The 20,927-nt window shown below is 38.0% G+C and overlaps 1 protein-coding gene across 7 annotated transcripts in view; it reads right to left on the reverse strand.

The window, feature by feature from the left end:
* Nucleotides 1-12,063: 12,063 nt before the first annotated feature.
* ZDHHC14 (zinc finger DHHC-type palmitoyltransferase 14) overlaps nucleotides 12,064-20,927 on the reverse strand; it is a 109,696-nt gene continuing 100,832 nt past the window's right edge. For 5 of the 7 annotated variants that reach the window (XM_065057311.1, XM_021294735.2, XM_005507667.3 and 2 more), the window contains one exon: nucleotides 12,064-13,311. In XM_065057311.1, the coding sequence (XP_064913383.1) occupies nucleotides 12,910-13,311 (402 nt within the window). In that variant the 3' untranslated portion in view covers nucleotides 12,064-12,909. The remainder of the gene's footprint in view (nucleotides 13,312-20,927) is intronic. The other 2 variants (XM_021294733.2, XM_021294734.2) reach the window with 1 other exon arrangement.

A 20,927-nucleotide genomic window follows, 5' to 3' on the forward strand; every position in this document is an offset into this window, starting at 1 on the left:
ATAAACATTTACTTAAACAAATGGAAGAACATGCATCTTAAGATGATCTAATAATACGTTTGTTTACAGCACAGATACCTTCTGCAGACACCCATGTTCACAGGAAAAGAACCAGTAAATTTGCTGTAGGACTGAACTAGCACATCATTGACCACAACTGCACTAAAATAAGCAGTTATTCTGAAAAGAAAAACAACATTTGTTTTCATAATCCAGTAAATTTTAAATGCTCCAGTGTAACAGTACAATTACCCAGGGTTGCTACTGTTCTCACTGCCTTCTAGACATGGGTGCATAATCCTACAACCCTGAAATCATTGAACGTAGAATGATGAACATTGAACAATGATGAAAGAAATACAAGTAACAGATATGCTCTAATACTGGGTGAATCGTGTTTCTTTTTATAAACGCCTGTTCACTCAAGTGTTAAGTATTTTCTGAATTATAGAACACATAACCTAGCTTCATCCCTTCTGGAAAGAGAGGTAGTAAATCATTTATAGCTTGAGTCATCCACCAAGCCACTTAGAAAAGGCACTCTGCTATGTTGAAGCTTTTAGTAGACTTTCAGATGAGCTCAAGGAATTACTTTAGTTAAAACTCTGAAACACTGGGGAGCTGCAGAAGTACATAGAAAGAAGCTCTGTTCCCAGGCATATTTTCTTTGAATAGGAAAATAAAGTCAGTTGTTAGTCAGGACCAAATGTATTTGGCTGAAAGTCCATGCTACGGCGGACTTACATTTAAAGAAAATCAAAGCATGAAGCAAACTCATATGGATTGTGTAGAAGGGTTTTCTAAGGAAAAATTGCTCTAGGCAGTCATCCCGAGCTTGTGTGAGTGCACACGAGTGTGCGTCCTCCTAGTGACCCGCGAGCTGCCAGCGAACGCTGACAAGAAACTGTTGTGGGGGCTGGAGGTGTGGGCTCAGTCAGCGTGCCGAGGGCAGGGCCGCTGATCAGGGAGCCCGAGCAGGCCGAGGCACTGACAGGATCCCTGTGAAGTTTGCCAGGACCAAGGCGGGGCCCAGCTGCTGGACCCCAATAACCCCCTGCAGCCACAGCGGGAGCGGCATCGCCCATCTGTGGGACACGGTCAGGCTGCCGTGGCAAGAGAATCACAGAAAATATGATCTTGGACAGGAAACTGTGAGCCCAAGGCCTTCAAGTGAAGAGGGTGAGGCAACATATTCTTCTATCACCTAGCTCAGGCTCAAAATCAGTGTGTTTCCAATTTAGGAAACAAGTACAAACACTGACCGGAGTAATGGTGACAAGTGACATTTAAGTGCAAGTAAAAAAGGTGTGGCCAGAAAAAGGCCTTCTTAAAAAAGCCCAGAAATGTAGAGCAGCTCTTTTCCCATGTGAACTGAATGAGCTTTTTGCTTGTTTTTGAAACATCGACAAAAACCAACACCATATTGTTTTTCTCCTATTCTCTGAAACCTACGGAACTGTAGGGAAAACTTTTGTCCGTTCATGCATCACCAGAAAAAGTTAAAATTTATCTGCTCAGTTGATCATAAATATAACCACATCTTTGTTATACCTGTAAATTCCTACATTCACTAAGGAAACTAATAAGGACCTACACATGCAGGGAAAAAAAAGAAACAACAAACATATAAAGCCCTGTCTCGAAGGGAAGACAGGACATTTGAGGCCCGATGGAAGGCTACAGACCGCGCCATCTTCTGACTTAAGAACTGAACATCTGAAACACTGTTTATACGGAAAGTCTGTTTATAGTTGGTCCCCTTCCAGAGAGATGCAACTAGAAATCTAAAGAGGAATACCGCCAAATGTTCCTTTAGAAGAAACTTCCTAGCAGAACACCCTCCTCACAGCAAAATCAGAAAAACTAAGGAGGACAGAGCAACATCCAGAATCAGTCATTGCCACCTAAAAGAAGAAACTGCAGGAGAGGTATTTATGAAACTCAGGTGACAGAAAAGCAATCTGAAAATATTTCCTGTTCCTTGTTTGGGGCAGAACTGTGACTGATTGCATTGTCCATTAGAAAGAGATTTACCATTGAACAGAATGAGGCAAAACACTGTCTAAATCTGCGAACAGGTGGACGAAACACCTCAGACCTGTACCATGACACGGTCTTGGGGCAGCACCTGGCTCTGCAAAGTCAGCAAAGCACTTTGGCAAGACACCAAAATTGAGTATTTGTTTTATTGTTGATGTGGGTTTTACATTATCTGATATAACATACACAGTGTTGAAAAGCTGTGTTAAAAAAAAAAAAAATATATATATATAAATATCTCAATCAAAGTGTCTTTCAACACTTAAGAATAGTACACTGTTCTTTTAATCTCTTATCTGGTTCAGAAAATATGTCTCATTTAATTACAAGAGTCTACATCTGTCAAGAATATGTACCCCTGAAAAGGTAAAACCAAAATAAATATAAATTCCTTAATTAAATGGGGCTGCCTGCACTTGGCCAGAGATTCTGTCCTCTGAGCTGTATTTTTCTGTTGGAAATTCCACGTCCTATCTAAACTTAACAGCAGTCTAAAGACAAATATCCAAAATTCTCATTTCACACACACATATGGTTTTGTTTCTAAATTACTTGCAAATTGCAAAATTAATCTTAATAACTAATCATTTTACACTGCATGTTCTTTAGCGCATGTTAGCGCCCAAACATTTTAGTTATATAAAATTGCCTAATTATGACACTGGAGAATGCTTTGTTACGCTCTTTTTCTTTGAGTGCTACTGTCCTTTAAATCATATGGATTCAGTAGAAGGAAACAGGTCAGCAAGCGAGAACCAGTACCTGCCTCATACTTACCAGTCCACTTCAGGGCACCGACCAGACCCGTGCCAGGGGAGCCTGACCCGTGGGGATGGGCAGCGTGCAGGACTGCAGCTGGGCAGGGGTAACCTCCGGGCTGCTGTTGGAGCGGGCTCACCAGTCCTGCACGCCACCAAACCACACAGCAGGAAAACAAAAGTCATTAGGCTCAGGTATGGTTGGGTCTGTGGGTAGGATAAGGGAGAAATCAGCTTTTGGTATCAAAGATAAGCCCTCTTGTGTGTTTTGTGGTTTTTTGTTTGCTTTTGTTTTGGTTTGTTTTTTTTTTTTTTCCCATGATAAATAAGCAAAAGCCAGCTTCAGAATAAGCAAGAGAGAACTTTCTGCATGGTTTGAGACTGATTCCTTACAGTGTGTTTTAGTACAAAATTCTCAGTGTGAATGAATGTTTATAACGCAGATGTTCAAGTACTGATACTATGAATAGCACACTAGGAATAGCTAACACCTAGAATACGATAAAGAACTAACAAGTTGTAATTTTTAGGCCTGTATGTGTGCTTAGTTTGCACGTGGTCATCATGAATCATACAACAGGCTCCACGCAGCATCCTGTCATGATTTAACCCCAGCCAGCAACCAAGCCCCACTCAGCCACTCATTCCCCACTGTGGGATGGGGGAAGAGAATCATTAGAATAAGTGTGAGAAAACCCATGGGTTGAAAGATAGTTTAATAGGTAAAGCAAAAGCTGTGCACACAAGCAAAGCAAAACAAGGGATTAATTCACTCCTGCCCATAGGCGGGCAGGTGTTCAGCATCTCCAGAAAAGCCAGGCTCCATCAAGCGTTACTGTTACTTGGGAAGACAGATGCCATCATTCAGAACATGCCCCCTTCTTTTCCTCAGCTTTTATACTGAGCACAGTGTCATCTGGTGTGGAGTATCTCTGGTTCATTTGGGTCAGCTGTCCCAGCTGTGTCCCCTCCCAGCTTCTTGTGCACCTGCAGCCTCCTGGCTGAAAGTCCTTGACTTGGTATAACCATTGATTGGCAACAACCAAAACTCTAGTGCACTATCAGCATTCTTCTCATCCTAAATACAAAACACAGCACTATACCCCCTACTAAGAAGAAAATTAACTCTATTCCGGTCAAAACCAGGACACGTCCCTACTCTTATTTTCCTCATTAACATATATGTCATGCATCCGTCACTGCACTGGTGCTATTAACAACTTGTTGCTGTGTATCTCAGTGGAAAGACACTAAATTAAAGACTTCAAGGCAACCTCTTTAAACTTGCATTGTTTTACATTCCCACTAACACTAATGACCACAGAGAAGCATCAGATTCTATGAATGGGATACTGCTCATATGAGACTAGATAAAATCCAACACACTATGCCATGTTTCTGTTTTCTCATAAGTAATCTAACACTCTTTCCTTACAGTCAGTGAGAGAAATGCATATCTTTAAGACATTTTATGTATGTACTCTAATTAGTGCTGTGCTCCTTAATTAACTTTGGAGTGTGTGTCAGTAAATTTCTGTAGGATGCTACTGTCATTACAGCCAGTGGAATCATGTGGGAAGAAGAAATGCAACCAGCAGTCTCAAAACATTAATCCTTTCCTCAGGCAGCAGGATCACTAATTACTATGTCAAGAATGTAAGATCAGAGCAACTGACTGTTGAGCGGACAGAAGAGGAACAAAAATTGCCATAGCTCATAAACAACATAAATAGTTAAAATAATACATGCTTTAATCTCTTCAAATAGATTTGAAAAGCCTTATCAGCAGAAACCGTCTCTTTACAATAATTAACGATAAAGCTCATGAACTAATGATACTGATAGGAAAAAGAAATCAGGCCCTAAGATTTCTAGACAACACACTGGAGTGAGCAGGTAGCTTGTGAAGGTATGTGACGCTACTGAAAGGGCATCCCTGAATCGCCTCTGTTAGTCTTGTATCTGGCAAAATTGCAGGAGCATTTTCTGGGCACATTTTGTTAATTACTTCCTTGTGTAGAAATAATTCTTTTGTATTTTAAAGAAACGTGTCCTATAAAGTTACAAAAGTGTGGGGTTTTTTTTGTTTTTATTTTTTTTTCTTTTAATAAGAGCACAAGTTCAGCATCATAAGTCAGAGGAACAATACAAGTTTGATGGGAAATCTCTTTATGGTTATATCTGCTTTCATAAGTAGTGAGCTTAATATGCATAGATTTATGAAGCAAGATATTTGATGCTGATGACCTGATGTCCACACTGTGTTTTAGGGATAGAAACTCTGGACTACCTGCAGTCTGGTCCCGTTAGCATTTGGATTGCATTAGGTATGCTGCTGGAATCTATGTTTGGGTTTATTTTCTATTCAAAAGAAATCTAGTTCATATTACAAGACTGCTCCTTAATATGAGCTGAAGATTCAAGCAGAGATAACAGGAAAATTCATTTTAAAAGTGGTTTAAAATACAAATGTGGATACATACAGAAGCAAAGCCCAGAAGAAATTCAGTCCCAGGTCACAGAGTTCTGTCTATAAGTCTTCTCACTCCCTCCTTACCCATATATATGCTTCCTCCAACATATTTTAGCCTGTCAATGCAGATTTTTAATAATTTTTTAACTTGTTTTCCTCTTCAAGTGTACAGGCAGTGTGTGGCTCCATCTCCATGCCCCTAAATAAGAATATATTTCAATCAAATTATATAAAAGGGTGGGGGTCTTGAAGACACAAAAATCTTGTGCTTTTCATGAAAACACGCAACTGAGAAACTTCTCCTGTTCCTGTAGCTGCCTGTGACCTCTGAGAAAAGCTGCTCCGTGAGCTCAGTGACAGTATGAGTTTCAAGAGCATCCTCACATGAAAGCGCAGCAGGGAGACGGGCTGCCCCAGAATTGAGGGAAGCTGCGCACCAGGGTGCTGGGTAAGCACTGAGAGGGCTGGTGTGACTACAGACCCACTTACATGCATCTGTCTGCCAGGCTGGAAGATCCTGAGCATATTTGACCCAGGACTTTCTGAGGAGGTGGGGAAAGGGGATGGAAAGGAAGAGATATCTTAAACTGGAAGATATGCGTTTTCTAAGCCCCTCTGATATCAGAATCTGGAATCTAAACCAAGTCATCTCATGTCAACTGTGCTAATTCTATTACTATTGTGCAGTGATGTCTTGTGATACAAGTACTAAAAAATAGTGTTTTTTGGTGTGTAAACTTTTTTTTAGTATTCCTGACATCCTATCAGAAGTTTGATTATTAATTAAAATAATAAGGTACCAAAAAATGTGTTACAGAATATTTGATTTAGGGATGGAAGAGCATTTTAACCTTTGACATGAGAGAAAAAAATATTCAAGAGTAAGACGAGTATTAGAAACAGTTGTGACTCATGTAATTACGGTATAAAGCATTTAACCTTGTTTTCTTTTTCAAATGTAACTATAATAAAAGACCACCATTGTGAATATGAAAACAGTAGGACTTTGAGATGTTCTAATATTTCAATAGAGATGACAAGTCATATAGGTAATAAAACTAAATACAGAAATCTACTATTTATTTAAAGATTAAACACCATTTGTGTTCCAAAAGGTTTTTCAAGTGAAGTTATCAGAATCTGGGGAAACTTTTCAGAACCTTGTTTTTCCTTTCAATTTAGGAAGAAAACTAAGTAAACAAAAGTATTAGGTATTTTCTGCATGTCAGAAACTTAGCTGGTTAGTCAGCACTACTGAGCATGCTTTTAATTTCTGTGACCTACCTAGAAGGAAACTTAACACTTTGTTTAAAAAAAAAAACATAAAAGAAAAAGCTCCTCTAGCTGTGGTTTCTGCGAGGGGCTCCTCCCTTCCTATTCCAGCCAATAACCACAACTAACTGCTGCACTGCGACAAGGCACATAGCAGGGCAGACAAATTAGAAATCCTATAACCAATTTTCTGTTTATTACAACAAAGCTGTGGTTTGCCTGCAGAGCCACGCAATAACTACACATGCTTACACTGAATTTAGTTAATATTCTCACCCATAAAGTGGCTTTTTTGTTGTTCTTTTTTGGTTTTCCCCTCCTAAACATAGAAATGCACTTTCCTGGTGACAAAGTCTGGGAACCCGCTCTCTCCCCTGACAGCGCAGGAGGCTCAGGAAACAGCTCACAGGACTTCAACACCTTTACTACCCAAAACCTTGTGCTTAAGAAACACAGACATAACAGGAATTGCTGACTTGTACTCTTCACAGGAACACTGCTTTAACTGCACTGCCACCACCTTGACTGAACTCCCCACCGTTCTTGGAGGTTCATTCCCTAACAAGTATGACACCTAAATAGTCCACCTCACAACTGGCCGTCCCCAGCGCACTCGGATCCGCGCAGGTGCTATGGACAGATATAGACCGTAACACCAAAGTGAGATGCTCCGGAGCCTGCTAAATTCACATCCTTGTCCCAATTGTATACGGTGCTTTTGAGAGGAGCTCAAGAAGTGCTCCAAGAGTTCCCCTCACAACACAGATCACTCAGCCAGGTTGCTTTAAGATGGCCACTTTGTATCCTTTATGTACTGACACCTAAATGCACACAGAGACATTCCAGCAGCTCTTAACAGCCTCGGGTTTGGGGAGATTTAAATAATCCTGGGGTTAAACTTTTGTTTTTCCTAGTTTTCAGAAGAGGCCATGTAGATGAACTCAGGAAGGGCATAAGGCACATCAAGGATTTGTTGCCAGTGGAACTGACTTCAGTATGTACCTCAAAGTAAATCTGTCTCTGAGGGCCAGATCTTTTTGGTTTATCAAACACAAAGTTTATCTAGCCTGTCATCTTAATTTTTATTTGCACACTAGTCGCAGATATTCTGACTTTCAGGTTTCATGTCCAATTGGTGAGACTACTGCTCAAGAAAATGCTTCTACATAAAGGCGAGCAACGTTAACAAAGGCATCACCAGGAAACCCAGAACCATAAGACACCCTTAATTTTCCCAGTGCAGTGGCACTTCTGGTATGGAAAGGCTAAAACAATTATCAGTATGGAAATGCAAAATGCTAAAAAGCAATTACTGGCTTTAGATATGGCTGATGTCTTAAGTTTCCTATCAACTTCAAAGGGACCAAGATCTCACCTGTTTGGATATTTACAGATGTACTTTCAACACAGAAGTAGGAAAAGATATTAGGGGAGAGGAGCTCGAGAGCAGATCAGCTCCTCACATTTTTCTCATAATCTTCCTACTGTTGCATTCTCTCAAAACTCTGACCTTATTTCTCTTTTTCTTTTTTTTTTTTTTCTTCCCAGAATGATTTTTAAGAAATTTCTCACAAAATCTGAATCTTCATTTTTTTAAAAGTTTGTTTGATTGATGTGGACAGCTGTCTTCTTTCCCAAGTGGCTTTTTTGTTTATTCCCCCTCCCTCTCCTTCCACAGCTTACAGGTAATTCCCCTTTTCCTCCATGTCACCTGCCAATCTTCTCTGTTCTGCATTCACTCAGTCTTCTCCCTTTCATCATCTTATTTCTGTCCTCTCTGACCTATCTTGGAAACCAACTCCTGTTTTACCTCTTCAGTTCATCCAAAAGTTGTTCTCCTATCCACCCTGCATTGTTTGTAGCAAACTTTCCAATTCCGTAGTTGAAGATTAACACATAGTTGCCTTCTGGTGATGGAACTGAATGGCTCCATCAGCTCAGGATTAATCTAGATGTGCACAGGTTTAAATAGCTCATTTAATTCCACCAGTCTTTTGGAAGTCCAGGCAGTGCACTCAGCCAGATGTCAAACTGCAATGTCTTTGCAGGCAATCACAACCAGGAAGCCTTGGCCCAGATGGATCCTGGAAACTAGGACAGTTCTAGTTTAAATGAACTAAATCTATATGCAAGTGTCTAAAACACATTCCATTTGTATTTCTGGCCTAAGAATATTTTAAAGTGTGTTGAAGTATGCTACCTCATTTCACTTCAGCCCCTAAGACAAAACCACCTGGGCAGCAACTGATTTTTAGAACAGAGCCAGGCTGGCCTGAAGCCCAGCACACTGTGTTTCTCTTCAGGAGACCATTGTTGATAAGAAGGGGAAGGGGAAAAAATAATCAAATACATGATGACAGTTCCCACATATAATAGAGTAGTAAAGGGAGGATTGGATCCCTCTATAGCATCGCAAAGTTGTTCTTCGAGCTGTACTCCATTTAGGAACTAAAAACCAGCTCAATTTCATTAGTCCTGCAGAGAGGCTCCTTCATTTAGTATTTTGAACATTAGACAACAATTTACTTACCATGAACTATTATACTCACCATACAGATTTTAAAAAATAACAAAATCTGCAATATCACAAGTTGGTCATCACCCCCATCTCCATATGCTGCTAACCCATAGATCTTTGGGTTTATGAGGTCAGCTTGCTGCTTCTACGATCATTCGCTGGAATCAACTGCAAAATAGCCAATCTTCCATCCATGAGATTACTTTTAATTAATGTATTAACTACTTTATGCAGAAATATATCTACCTGTCTCATCAGTTAACATGAATAGATGAAAAGTCAATAAGGATGCACTATAACACAAAAATACAATAATATTTTGACATTTATTACATGACTGTTTAACTGATACGAATATAAAACTCCCTTTTAAAATAGAAATGTCTTTGAGAAATCATAAGAATAAAAAGCCTTTAAAAACATTTTACGAAGCACTGTATTTCATTCTACATAGAATACTACATAGACACCTAGAAGGGAAAAATGTTATCTAAAAAAACCAAAGCAGAAGTAGTATTTATTAATCAGGTAAACTAACCAGTTTTTACGCATTCAAAGATTTTAGATTTTTAATAAATATTTAATTTTCTGGAAATATCAACTTTCACTTTGATTCTACATTTATAAATCAGACAATCACGGAAATAACTATTTAATATTAGTATGCTAATTGTCAAAGAAAAAACATAGAAAAGTCCCTGTGCTGTATTCACTAGGATTATTATTTTAGATCCGTAGTGTGCATGCTCTGAAAACAGATTTCAAACAGTGAAATAAAAAAATTATCATGAAAAAAACCAACAAATTTGTAGAGTAGGTGATCAATAGTTACTTTGCTAACTCGTTCCAGATGTAGATACAAGTTCCAATGAAGGGAGCGTCCGTGATTGAATACAGCTGTGGTGGAGGTGAGGGGACCAGACCCCAAATCCTTTCAGAGGCATCTCTTCACTCGACCTGATGCTAAATCACTGCCTGCTGTCAATCAAAGACTGCAATTACCACACCATGTGGGTTAAGAGACTTAGTTCTGAAATCTTCCAGCAGATGTCCTCCCAGGGCAGTCGTGTCAGGGAGGTGAGAGATGTCCCCATTTAAGACAGGTGGTATAAACAAATAGATAAACAAATTCAAAGTATTTCATTTCTTCTCAAACGCCAAACTTAGAAACATAGGCAGCATGTTAAAAAATAAGTCTGTCATCTTAAAAACGAAATTAAAAAGTCACCCAAATTAGTACATAACAACCAGCACATCTGTTTGAAGTAACACATCTGTTTCCGGTTCGTTAGGTAATTCTTACACCTCACTTAGAAACAAAACAGAAGGTTAAAAAAATGATACTGAAAAGCACAAGCACAAGGAAAACTGTATAAAGACTAATCCTGTCCTTCCCCCTTCCATTTTGTGTTAAAACTGACACTGATTTTATTGTGTGTACGGAGCTGAAGTGCAGCTTTTTGCACTACTCCCTAGTGGCAATGACATCCAAATGTTGTCACGAAGTTGGTATTCTTGGAAACATAAAATCCCTCAGGTATTTCAAGGAGACTTGAACAACTTCCTTACAATAGCAATCCTCAGCGTTACTGCTACAAGTTTTGATACCGCATTAAAAATATTTGACTTCTCCTTCTATGTAGTGAGTGATGCATCCACAGTTAACTACCCCCAGACACCAATGAGATAACGATTCAGTTACTGGGCTACCAACTCAAAGCTGGGATTCTTTACTCAGGCCTACAAGACCAATATCTCCAGCCCTCAATCCGTCACCAGCTTTAACGCAGATGTTCATGGCCACATCAGGGAGAGATGAAATCGAGAAGATGCGCATCACGGACTCTTCTTCAAGAGCAGACAGAGAAATAAGTACTGATACTTGGGGTTTACTGAGAGACCAGCAACCTGGAACATGTCAGCAAACTGGTACTGCAGTTTGGCTGGTGGAAAAGAATTTGAGATGGTCCCAGCTTCAGGAAAACGCTGGGAGGGTGGCTCCAATAGCTGGGACAGACTTGGCTGCCAGAGGTCCTTTGGCGGACCCGTTATGGCAGTTACAGACAGAAAGTGATGCTCTGTTCTACAGGCTGAATTAGGTCAAAGCTAGCATCATCTATTATAGAAACAGATGGCTTACGAAACCTTAGAGGAGTAGGGTTTTTGTCAGCATCTTGTCTGATGCTTCAGCAGCATGGGCAACTGATTTTCTGCAGGCTGATTGTCCTCGATTTCAACAACAGAACTAAAAACCAGATGATTTTTAGCTTGGTGTCAGTGAATGGCCGTGGTGAACAATACAGAACTGTCATCACATTTCTTAAGTGGTGAAGACTTTCTTGCCACAGAAGCATCAGATAAAGTACATTCTGCATTTAGTTTGTCCTGAGAAAAAAAGAATCCAGGTTCCACATCCTGAAAAGCATGGTAAATACAGTATTAAAGCTATTAAAATTTCTTAGCTTAACTAAGGTTCTATTCAGCTATCACAAAGAACAATTATAAAAATCTCCTCACCCTTTTCATTGTCCTTTACTTAAAAAACAAACAGAAAACAATTAGAAGAATTCTACAAAATTGACCTTTTCATTTAAAATATCAGGGACAAATACAAAGAAAGGATGATGGCTGGGAGCAGTTACAGTATATTGTTAACCATTTAAGACTACTCCGCTAAGCTGTCTTTGTCTTGAATTTCAAACCCCACGCCCTTTAGCCATATGATAAGGAACACAGAATTACAGTCCAAGCAGAGGCTAACTCTGCTGTTTCCAAATAAAGACTTCTTCTGTTTCCAAATAAAGACTTCTTATGGGAACAAATACCATCTCAAACAAAACCATAAGAGATGCTGAAGCAATCCTAATTGTAACCAGCTCTTCCTGCATAGCTCTGGTTTCATTATGTAAACATATTCCAGTCAAAGCTTCACAAACTATGTCAACATGTCATGATTTCCCCCTCTTTCCCCAGGAAACTGTGCAAGGATAAGTGTACACATGTCCAAGAAATAGAGGATGTCATTTTATTGGAAGTCCACAGGTAATTGTATCACATTAGGGAGTGGAAGAATCTCATGGTATGGCACAACACAATACCTCACTCTAAACACTTAAACAGAAGGTTAAATGATATGCAACATGATCAAATCAGTAATTCTCCATCGTCTAGGCACCACTGATTAATTTAAAATAAACTTTTATACGTTGAAAAAATAATATAGTCCATTAATTTGTTTGTTGCACTGTCTTTAAATGAAACAGCACTTTGAAAGTCACAAATAAAAAAGCAGCACTTTCTCTTAATACCAACACCACTGTAACACATACTGTAGCGTGGCATGCAAATCCATATCTGCAGTCTTTTTTTTTAATATTAACAAATGGAATGATAATTTTCTATCTCAAATATTAGTAGCATAACATGTAAGTGCAGATCATTCTGGCCACAAGTGTGGTAAGCCTTAACAAGTGTGTATTACAAGAGCATAGAACACAGAGCATGACACTTACATCCAAGAATCTCTCTCTTTTGTATTGTACATGGTGTTTGTTACAGGCTGACTTCCAACTTGCTGTACCCAAGCTTCACGAAACAAGATTATTGACCATTTCTGGTTTTGCTTAAAAACAAAATGCAGTCACCATCAAAGCACAACCATTAACAACTTGGTCAAAAAATGCCATAGCTCCACTGAAAAAATAACTTGTCTTTTTAGTAGACTCCATTACGTGATAAAGTTTCCATTATAGGCATGTTATGAAGTCTTACAGTGGTACTGCAGTGTCATTCCTGTTAAGAGATTTGTATAGACACCAAGAAATGGTGCAATGTTCAATAAAAGCTGTTCAAACTGAGCTAAGCTTCACAAGACCACGTACTGAGTCTTCATGCAATGAATCCTGGCTGGCTAGACTCAGGACGTGCATTGTATGGCTGTGTGCAATAGGGCTTCCACTTGGCAGCATCCCAGGGGGTGATGGAGCTTCTTCAGGGGTGAGAAACTGATGGCCTTCGTGTTCCTCTTTCAGTGGTATCATGTCTGTCAAACCTGTATCTGATGTGAGATTTGGCATAGAAGATGGTGGTGTTGGTTGCCCTAGCGTTAGAGTTGCACAAGGCCCACTGATAGAAGTCTTTCCTGGTAAAGGTAGCTCCTCACTAGTTATGCTTGGCTCACTCTGTAGTAGGGGGGTGGCAGCAGCCTGCAAAACGAATTTAGTGCTCTGAATGCACTGATCTTGGTCGCACTGTAGAATGGAAGGGTGTCAAAATCATAAAAGGCAAACAAAACAGAGGAAAAAAAGGGAGAATATGGACAAAAAGGTATGGAAAATAATGGAATGTGAAGAGAAAAAAGAAAGCCATTAGTATCATTCCATGGTTAGCCACCCAAAAATCCCAATGCATGCTGCCCAGGAAAAAAAAAAAAAAAGAAAGAAAAAAGCAGCATGCATAACTGAGCCAGTGCTTTGGATTACTGTCAAGTAAATAATGATAAACATCTAGAGTGTTCACTTAAGGGTTTTGGTAATGCCTAAAATAGTATTTTGTGACTATTGTAATTCAAATACTTCGCTTATTCTTGTTTGAAGCCATTTGAAAAGCCTAGCTGCACAATCCATGGAAAACGAACTGCATCAGACACCTGAAAACCTCCCTGATTCCAAATTAGGTGAATCACTGCCACACTCCTTTTACCTGAGAGTGGCGAGCAGTTCAGAGAGAGGCCCAGAGGCATAACTTGAGCATCTTTCCAAGTTGAAAAATCCTAAGCAAGTGTCTTTTTTAATTGGTCCTCACATGTAGGAATTAAAGAGCTACAGAAGTTTTCCAGAACAAGAACTCCTTTAATGCAGGTGGTTTTATACAGATATAGTTGGCAATACAGCCTCTATGAGCAAAAATTTCCCTTCTCCCGGAGAATATACTACACTACACTCAGTACTCTAGAGGATGTATAGAAATTAGGCAGCACTGTCGATGCATTAATTTGATATCAAAATTTAATTATTTTTAGACTTTTTCTTGATTAAGTTAATCTCAACAATGTGAAGAATCAAGGTACCAAGCACAAGTTTTCTGGCAAGCACTTTCACAATAACAAGCCAAATTCAGCATTGTATAAATCCAGTTAAGCTCAGTGAGTATTAACAGGAACACTTCTGGCTCTACACTATTCCTAAGAATGGCTTATGCAAAATTATCACTCATTCCTTGAAACGACAAGACAGGTAGGTGTTTCAATAATGTCCAGATAACCAAGTGGGTAGTATATCTGCTGCCAAATTAAGTTTCTTTAATATGAACTGGTATGAGTTTTGAAAGCTTCCAATGACAATATATATTTAATTCACAGCCTGATCAGTTATCAGTCACCTGCAGATTTTAAAAATCCTGTTATATTCACAGTTGCCATACTATTGTTCTGCTGTGCAAGACAAACACTCCAGTCAATGAATACAACTATAAATCCAATGCAGCAAAGAAAATTTGGAAGCAAGCAGAATAAAAAAATACATCCAGAGGCAAGACATGTCTATTCACTGTTGTTATTTCAAGGACTCTGTTAAAGCAATATGTTCTACACCAAATTATTGAAAGACATTACAAATCCAACTTCTGTTCAAGATATTCCCAGTCATAACCATTCCTACTAATATCACAGCAATTCCCTAAAATGCCCCTTCAAGCCACTATGATTTACTCTATGAAAACTCACAGAAAGACTTTTGCTTCCTTTATTGTATGATGAAAAGTGTGACTATGAATGCTTCCTCTGATAATTTTCAGGTCCTCCAATTCCACCACTGAATAGCTCAATGATGAATGCACACACATTACATCCAGCAAGTGTGCAAGGAGACTATTTGGTCACAGTAGACAGGTAGTATTTTAAACAAAAAAAGTCATTTAGGAGACTCAGACGAACTACTTTTTGACATGCTGAAGTCCAACCCTAACTCAGTTACGTATTTTCCAACACTTATGCTTTTAGGAAGATAAATGCACTGACTTCCTTTTATGTAAATTGAGTTCATATATGTTGCAAGCCTTTTTCCCCAAACAACTGAAGTGGTCTCGTATCATTTCAGAGGGATTACTCACTGGTTTAAAGCCAAAACCTTGTGTAAGTACCCTACTAAGAAGAAAACTGTCAGCATCTTCCACAGTCAAGCTTCAATTAGTAGTTCAGTGTGAATAACTCATTCTTGATTAAGATACTGTTATTCACACCCACTTATTTCAATTAAACTATAGCCCTTTGACCCACCTTACTATGCAGACATTAAAAATCTGTTAACTGAATTTTCAAACTTTAAAAAGATCGACAGAATACATCTCTGAAAAGCAGTAGCCAAAGAATATGTTAAATAACCAAGGGATGCCTATAACCCCTGTGGTACATTGAAAACAAATAACAAAAGAAATTGTTAACCTGTTCCAGGCAACACAAATACGCTGCTTTAAATTAGCTAAAGGTAAATTACTTTAATACATTGTATAGTCTGAAAGCATTTTCTTCTTACTGAGCTCTAGTGCCTCTCAGCTGAATCAATATCGAAAAATATAAAGTAGCCTCATAAAGCTCCATTAAACAGAGCGCCATAAAATTTTTTCAGGTGCTGTATGTCTCTTCTTCATTTCCCATACACTTGTCACTTCCCTAAAGCCTTTCCTCTTATTCATTAATATTTCAGGGTTTTTTTTGTTCTATTTAACAGTGATCAACTATAAATAACTTAGGAAAATGCAGGCTATAAACTGCTTTCAAAAGTGACTAGAGTGAGTTTTATACTAGTAAAGGTAGATGTGTTCAATGAAGCTCTCAAAAACATCTGATAAAAACAACACATACTATCCAGGTAGACTATTCTTGAGTCTAAACAGCAAAGAGAAAACTAAAAGGAAATGAGATTTGTTTATAGGGCTGGCAAGGTAGTTTTTCCTTGATTCCATATCTCACTCTTAACTAAATTAAATTTAGGGCCAAAAGCCTTAACAGCTATTAATCACATTAATTATTAAACACCAGTATTTCAAATGAAATAAAGAAGTCTATGATTGTAACAAAAAGGAAGCCAAGTACTGAAATCTAAGTAGTTAAAAATCTACTGTAGAAATTATTCCACCAGTATCTTCTTATTTCAGATTTACTGCTTTTATCTTCCACTTACACTGTCCGCTGTTTCAGAGGAATAGCAGATTCTGAAGGTAAGATAAGTTTAATAAGTTCTACAAGTACACAAGGTCAATTATAGATATGCTCGGAAATTTTTAGCCAACTCTGTATTTATTTTCACATCAAAAGGCATAAATTAAAGAAAATTAGACAAGACCTAAAATTCTGTGTTTATTTCAGAAATAATAAATACAAACAACTAAGGAAACAATATCTTAGATTTTTTTCTGAAGAAAATCTGTTTCTTTCTAAGCTACACAAAACATGCATGTTAACATAGTTGTACAGTTGTACATGGCAATATATTTTTCACATTTCTAATGCCAAAGCCAGAGATTATATACTTTGAATTTAAAATTAACCTTGTTAAAGATTTTCTAAACACTAGTAACATTAAGGAATTGGTAGTTCTCAGAAGGTGGGTAAAGAAGGTTGAATGAACTCAGCGTCTCTGAATAAAGTAGAAACAACAAAAATTTCAGAGGAGCCTGACAGCACTGAATGATAGTGCTATGAAGTAACAGAAAGAATGCTGAAATACCATATTGGATGGATAAGATATGGGGGTAAAAAGTGGAGGGATGAAGGTGTGTAACTGTTCCCAACAGCTGTAGGATTTCACAGTCAAAATCATGGTGTTGCAGATACTGTGCAACAACTAAGCCACAAACCCCACCAAGTTAATGGCTCCACTAGCAAGTAGTTCAGTGCACCAGGAGCAGATGTAGCAAGAGAAACGCTCCTGAAGCCAAAGTGTAAACTATACTTGTTCCAGGGATTTTACTACAGACTAGCTGCTGTTTGTTCTTATAGACTGAACGTCTGTGAATGGTTAGAGCATGTTGGGCACATTCTGGGAGCACAAATTCTGAAAAAATATCTAGTTCATCTGCTCTGCAATGTGAACAACAATGCAGTAACTAGGCAGAACTCAAAAAATTGCTTCTAAAACATACCTCAATCCAAAGGAAAATGCTGAAGTTGATTTACTGCCTGTGCCCTTAATCCATTTTAACTGTGAAGCAAGACGCTTTAATGAAAATCCTCTATCAACCTTGACTGTATTATCCTTGTATTATCCTGGTAGAAATATTTAATCCTCATGATGAGAATAAGAAAAGCAAAGGAGAAAGAAATCTAGGATGGTGAGAGTCGATATCCCCTGGATCACCTGGATTCCTGCTTTCCGGTTGGTACTAGAAATACTGATGTAAACATTTGGGAGAAGACTTTGCTGCATGTCTCACTGGTAACAAATATTGTGCATGCACTATTATGGTTCCTACAATTTTCAGTGATACATATTAAGTAAGAAAACAAACACTAAGTTGATAACTGGTATCCAGGAAAGGGAGAACTGGAAATAAGGGAATTTGGCACATAAGGAACTACCTAAGTGCTGAGAAAGAGATGCCTAGAATGCAGGAGTACAAGCAAATTTTTTAAAAACAAATAAACCTGTCCTGAAACAGAGGCAAAATAGAAGTAAAATCTGTAACTTTATAAGGCATTAGAGAGATATCAAAGTAAAAATAAAGCAAACTAATTTCTCTTTAAAAAGTGCATGGAGCAAGATGGATTCTGTATTCCTTCATAATGCATTTCTAAAGAATAAAACACCCTGTATCAAACCCCAAGAATCAACTCAGGCTTTTAAGAGAAAGCTAAGTACTACAGAAGTGCAGATCTAATAAATGGCAGCTGATGGGTTTATGGTGAAATGAGAACTTTGATTTTTCAGAATACAAAGAAAATAAACCTTTAAATGAAAGAGAAAGAATACAATACAAAGAAAATTATTATTTCATTATGGGTCAGATACTCTGTCTCAAGCAAAAAAAAAATTCTTAAGAATGAGAAGAAAGATACTTGGGCAAACTAATGAAAAGTTTCTAAAAATAATCAGCAATAAAATGCAATAGGGAAATAATTCAGAAATATCAAATCATTAGCTCCAAGTGACCATGCTTGTCACTTGGATAAGAATAATTAAGAAGCTGACTAACAAATTTACCAGATTAATTTCAAATGGTATTGGCAAAGACATTAAAAACACTGGGGATGTACGAGGAAAAATAAGCAAAATAAGGTAGATACTAAGGAGAGAACAGCAGGAGGAGTTCTTTTATAAATATCTAGAAAAAAATGGTCATAGTATGGGTCTATGAAAAACTGATTATAGCAATGACCCTGACTTTGAGATTGTGACAAACTGAGTCACTATCATGAGTAGGATAGTTCCTATATGAAATATTCAAAGTCTCAAAGGTAAAATTACCACAAAAGCTGTTAAGTACAAAAACAGTGCCACACAAATGGTATCCCGAAGAAGTGATAATGTATTGCACTTAAAACAAGTGTCTGGCAAGTTTAAACTCAGCCTGATTGTTTTGTTTTGTTTTTTTGAGGTTAAATGCAAAAAGGATGCCAAGCTAAAAGATATATTAAACTAAATGAAAGCAGAATATAATAATAAGCAACCTACAGAGAGATTTGAAGAATGACCAGAGGCTAGTTGGCTGAGGCACAAGAATTCTATTTAGAAAGACACAAGTCACCAAGTAAAAAGACTGAAGGAAGGGGAGAGATGAAAGAGGGAAGGGAAGGAATAGGAGAAGCCAAGTGTGAGAGATGCTTATTAAAATCTTAATTTAATATCAATGCTCAGGAGCGACATTCTAGCATACTATATGGATTAGGTGGTATATAATCTAGAAAATAATATTCAAAGTAGAGATAAGAAGATGTAATGTATTCTGGAATAAAATCCAGGGAGACACACAACAAAGGTGTACTGGAACACACTTCAGATTTCTAATACCTTATTTTCTGTACTCAAAAGAGTTAAACTTGCTAACATAGTGTAATTATCTTTGATGACGTATAAATGGCTAAACCTTTGCCACTTAAAAAGTATTTAAGGACTAAGACCATGATCTACACATGCTCTTAAGTCAAGGAATTTCACTTTGCCTGTCCTTATCTGAAACCATAATAATACAAGCTGTAGTACCAGATACATTCCCATCAGACTAGCCGGTTCCTTGTGGCCCACCTGCTTTGGCTCCAAGAAGGCGTTTTTCATTTTACGCCTCTGCCTTCTTTTCCAAGAGGTATGCAATCTTCCAAAAAGGAAGTCTGAATCATATTTCAGATTCTGCCTAACCTTTGTCAGGGAGGACACAAAAGAAAATGGAAACCTATTATTCCACAAAGACTTTCTACTCTTTTGCTTCCACTGGTGTCTTGTGATAGAGCTAGTCTATTATTTAAAACATCAACCACCAAAGGAAATTTTGATGTTTGAATCTGAACTTCTAACAAGAGGTGTTCTAGAGAATCTTGCAGATTCCTCCTCTAAAAAAAAACAAACAAAAACCAACCAAACAGAAAATAATAATAAATTAATAATAATAAAAAACCCAACAGGATGCTGCTCCATGCCTTTTTATACTTCTTTCATAAAGTGTACTCCACTGACTTTCACTCAAGAAACTGCAGCAGTCTTTTTCAGTGGAGAACAAGCAGACAGCTAGTGCTCCCAGTGCTCCTGTTCCCAAACTTCTTCAGAAGAATCTAAGAGCATGTACTGGGAAGAACGCTGAGAGAAACAGATACTGTAAAGCCTGGAAAAGTACTAAGGGTCACTTCTTCATGGGAAAAAGGTTTAAATAGAATGACAAAGTTTTACTTGATTATTTCTGTCTAAATTTAAATCAGAACAGGAAATCCAGTAACTGAACAGAAATGGCTAAAACAAACTTGCTAGCAATAAGGTGGATTACAAAAAAAAGTCTGTTACGTGGATGAGATTGAGATTTTAACTGTGAAATAGGGAAATCAGCTTTATTGTTTGCTGCTTTATGAGACAGGAGAGAGGGAACCTGAAAGTAGGTAGAGAATCTACTGAGAAGAGCAAAAATGCTGACCTTAGAACACAGAAAAAAGGAAATATGAAACAAGAACAAATCAGAGGCAAAGTTACATGTCACTGCATTGCTGCCAGCAGGAAAAAAAAATTATAATTACTTAGGCTTCAAACAACTCAGCAAAGAACGCAAGATCTTAAATAGGAAAGAGAAAATAGTGCTAGAGAGACTGGGAAACTAAGCAGGCCTTTAACAGTTTGCAGCAGAACTCAAGGGAGAAATTTTAATGCTGATAGCCAGCTGTCACTAGAAGCCAATTGGTCTTGTATATAGACCAGGAATAATGCCCTGAGAAAAACGGCTCACAGTCTCAAAGATATTCCTCCATTTTTCAAGCCTTTTCTGAGAGATCATTTTCAGGAATGAAAGCTGCACATTTCCAAGTGACTCTGACAACTGTTAAAGAACCCAGGCTTTTCCCAGCTTTAGTAGTGTGATGTTCTAGGATATAAGAAGTTCAAATCCTTGAAGAACTTGCATGTTTACAGGTATTACACTCTAAAATCATAACAGCTACCTGTTTGACCTAAACTAGTACCATAACAGATTTCTCCACTTCTAGAGACAAATTTAGTCAATTTGCTATCAAACTGGCAGAAGATTTTCCATTACTATCCAGTAATAATCAGTGTCTTCTTACAATGCAAGCATAATTCTTATAATGTTAAGACAATTTAATTATTGTGTGTTAATGATCCTCAAAAAACAGAAGCCTTGACAGAGTCAGAAAGCTTGGGTAATCCCTGAAAGACTT

The sequence above is a fragment of the Columba livia genome, chromosome 3, assembly GCF_036013475.1.
Source record: "Columba livia isolate bColLiv1 breed racing homer chromosome 3, bColLiv1.pat.W.v2, whole genome shotgun sequence".
Taxonomy (NCBI): Eukaryota; Metazoa; Chordata; class Aves; order Columbiformes; family Columbidae; genus Columba; species Columba livia.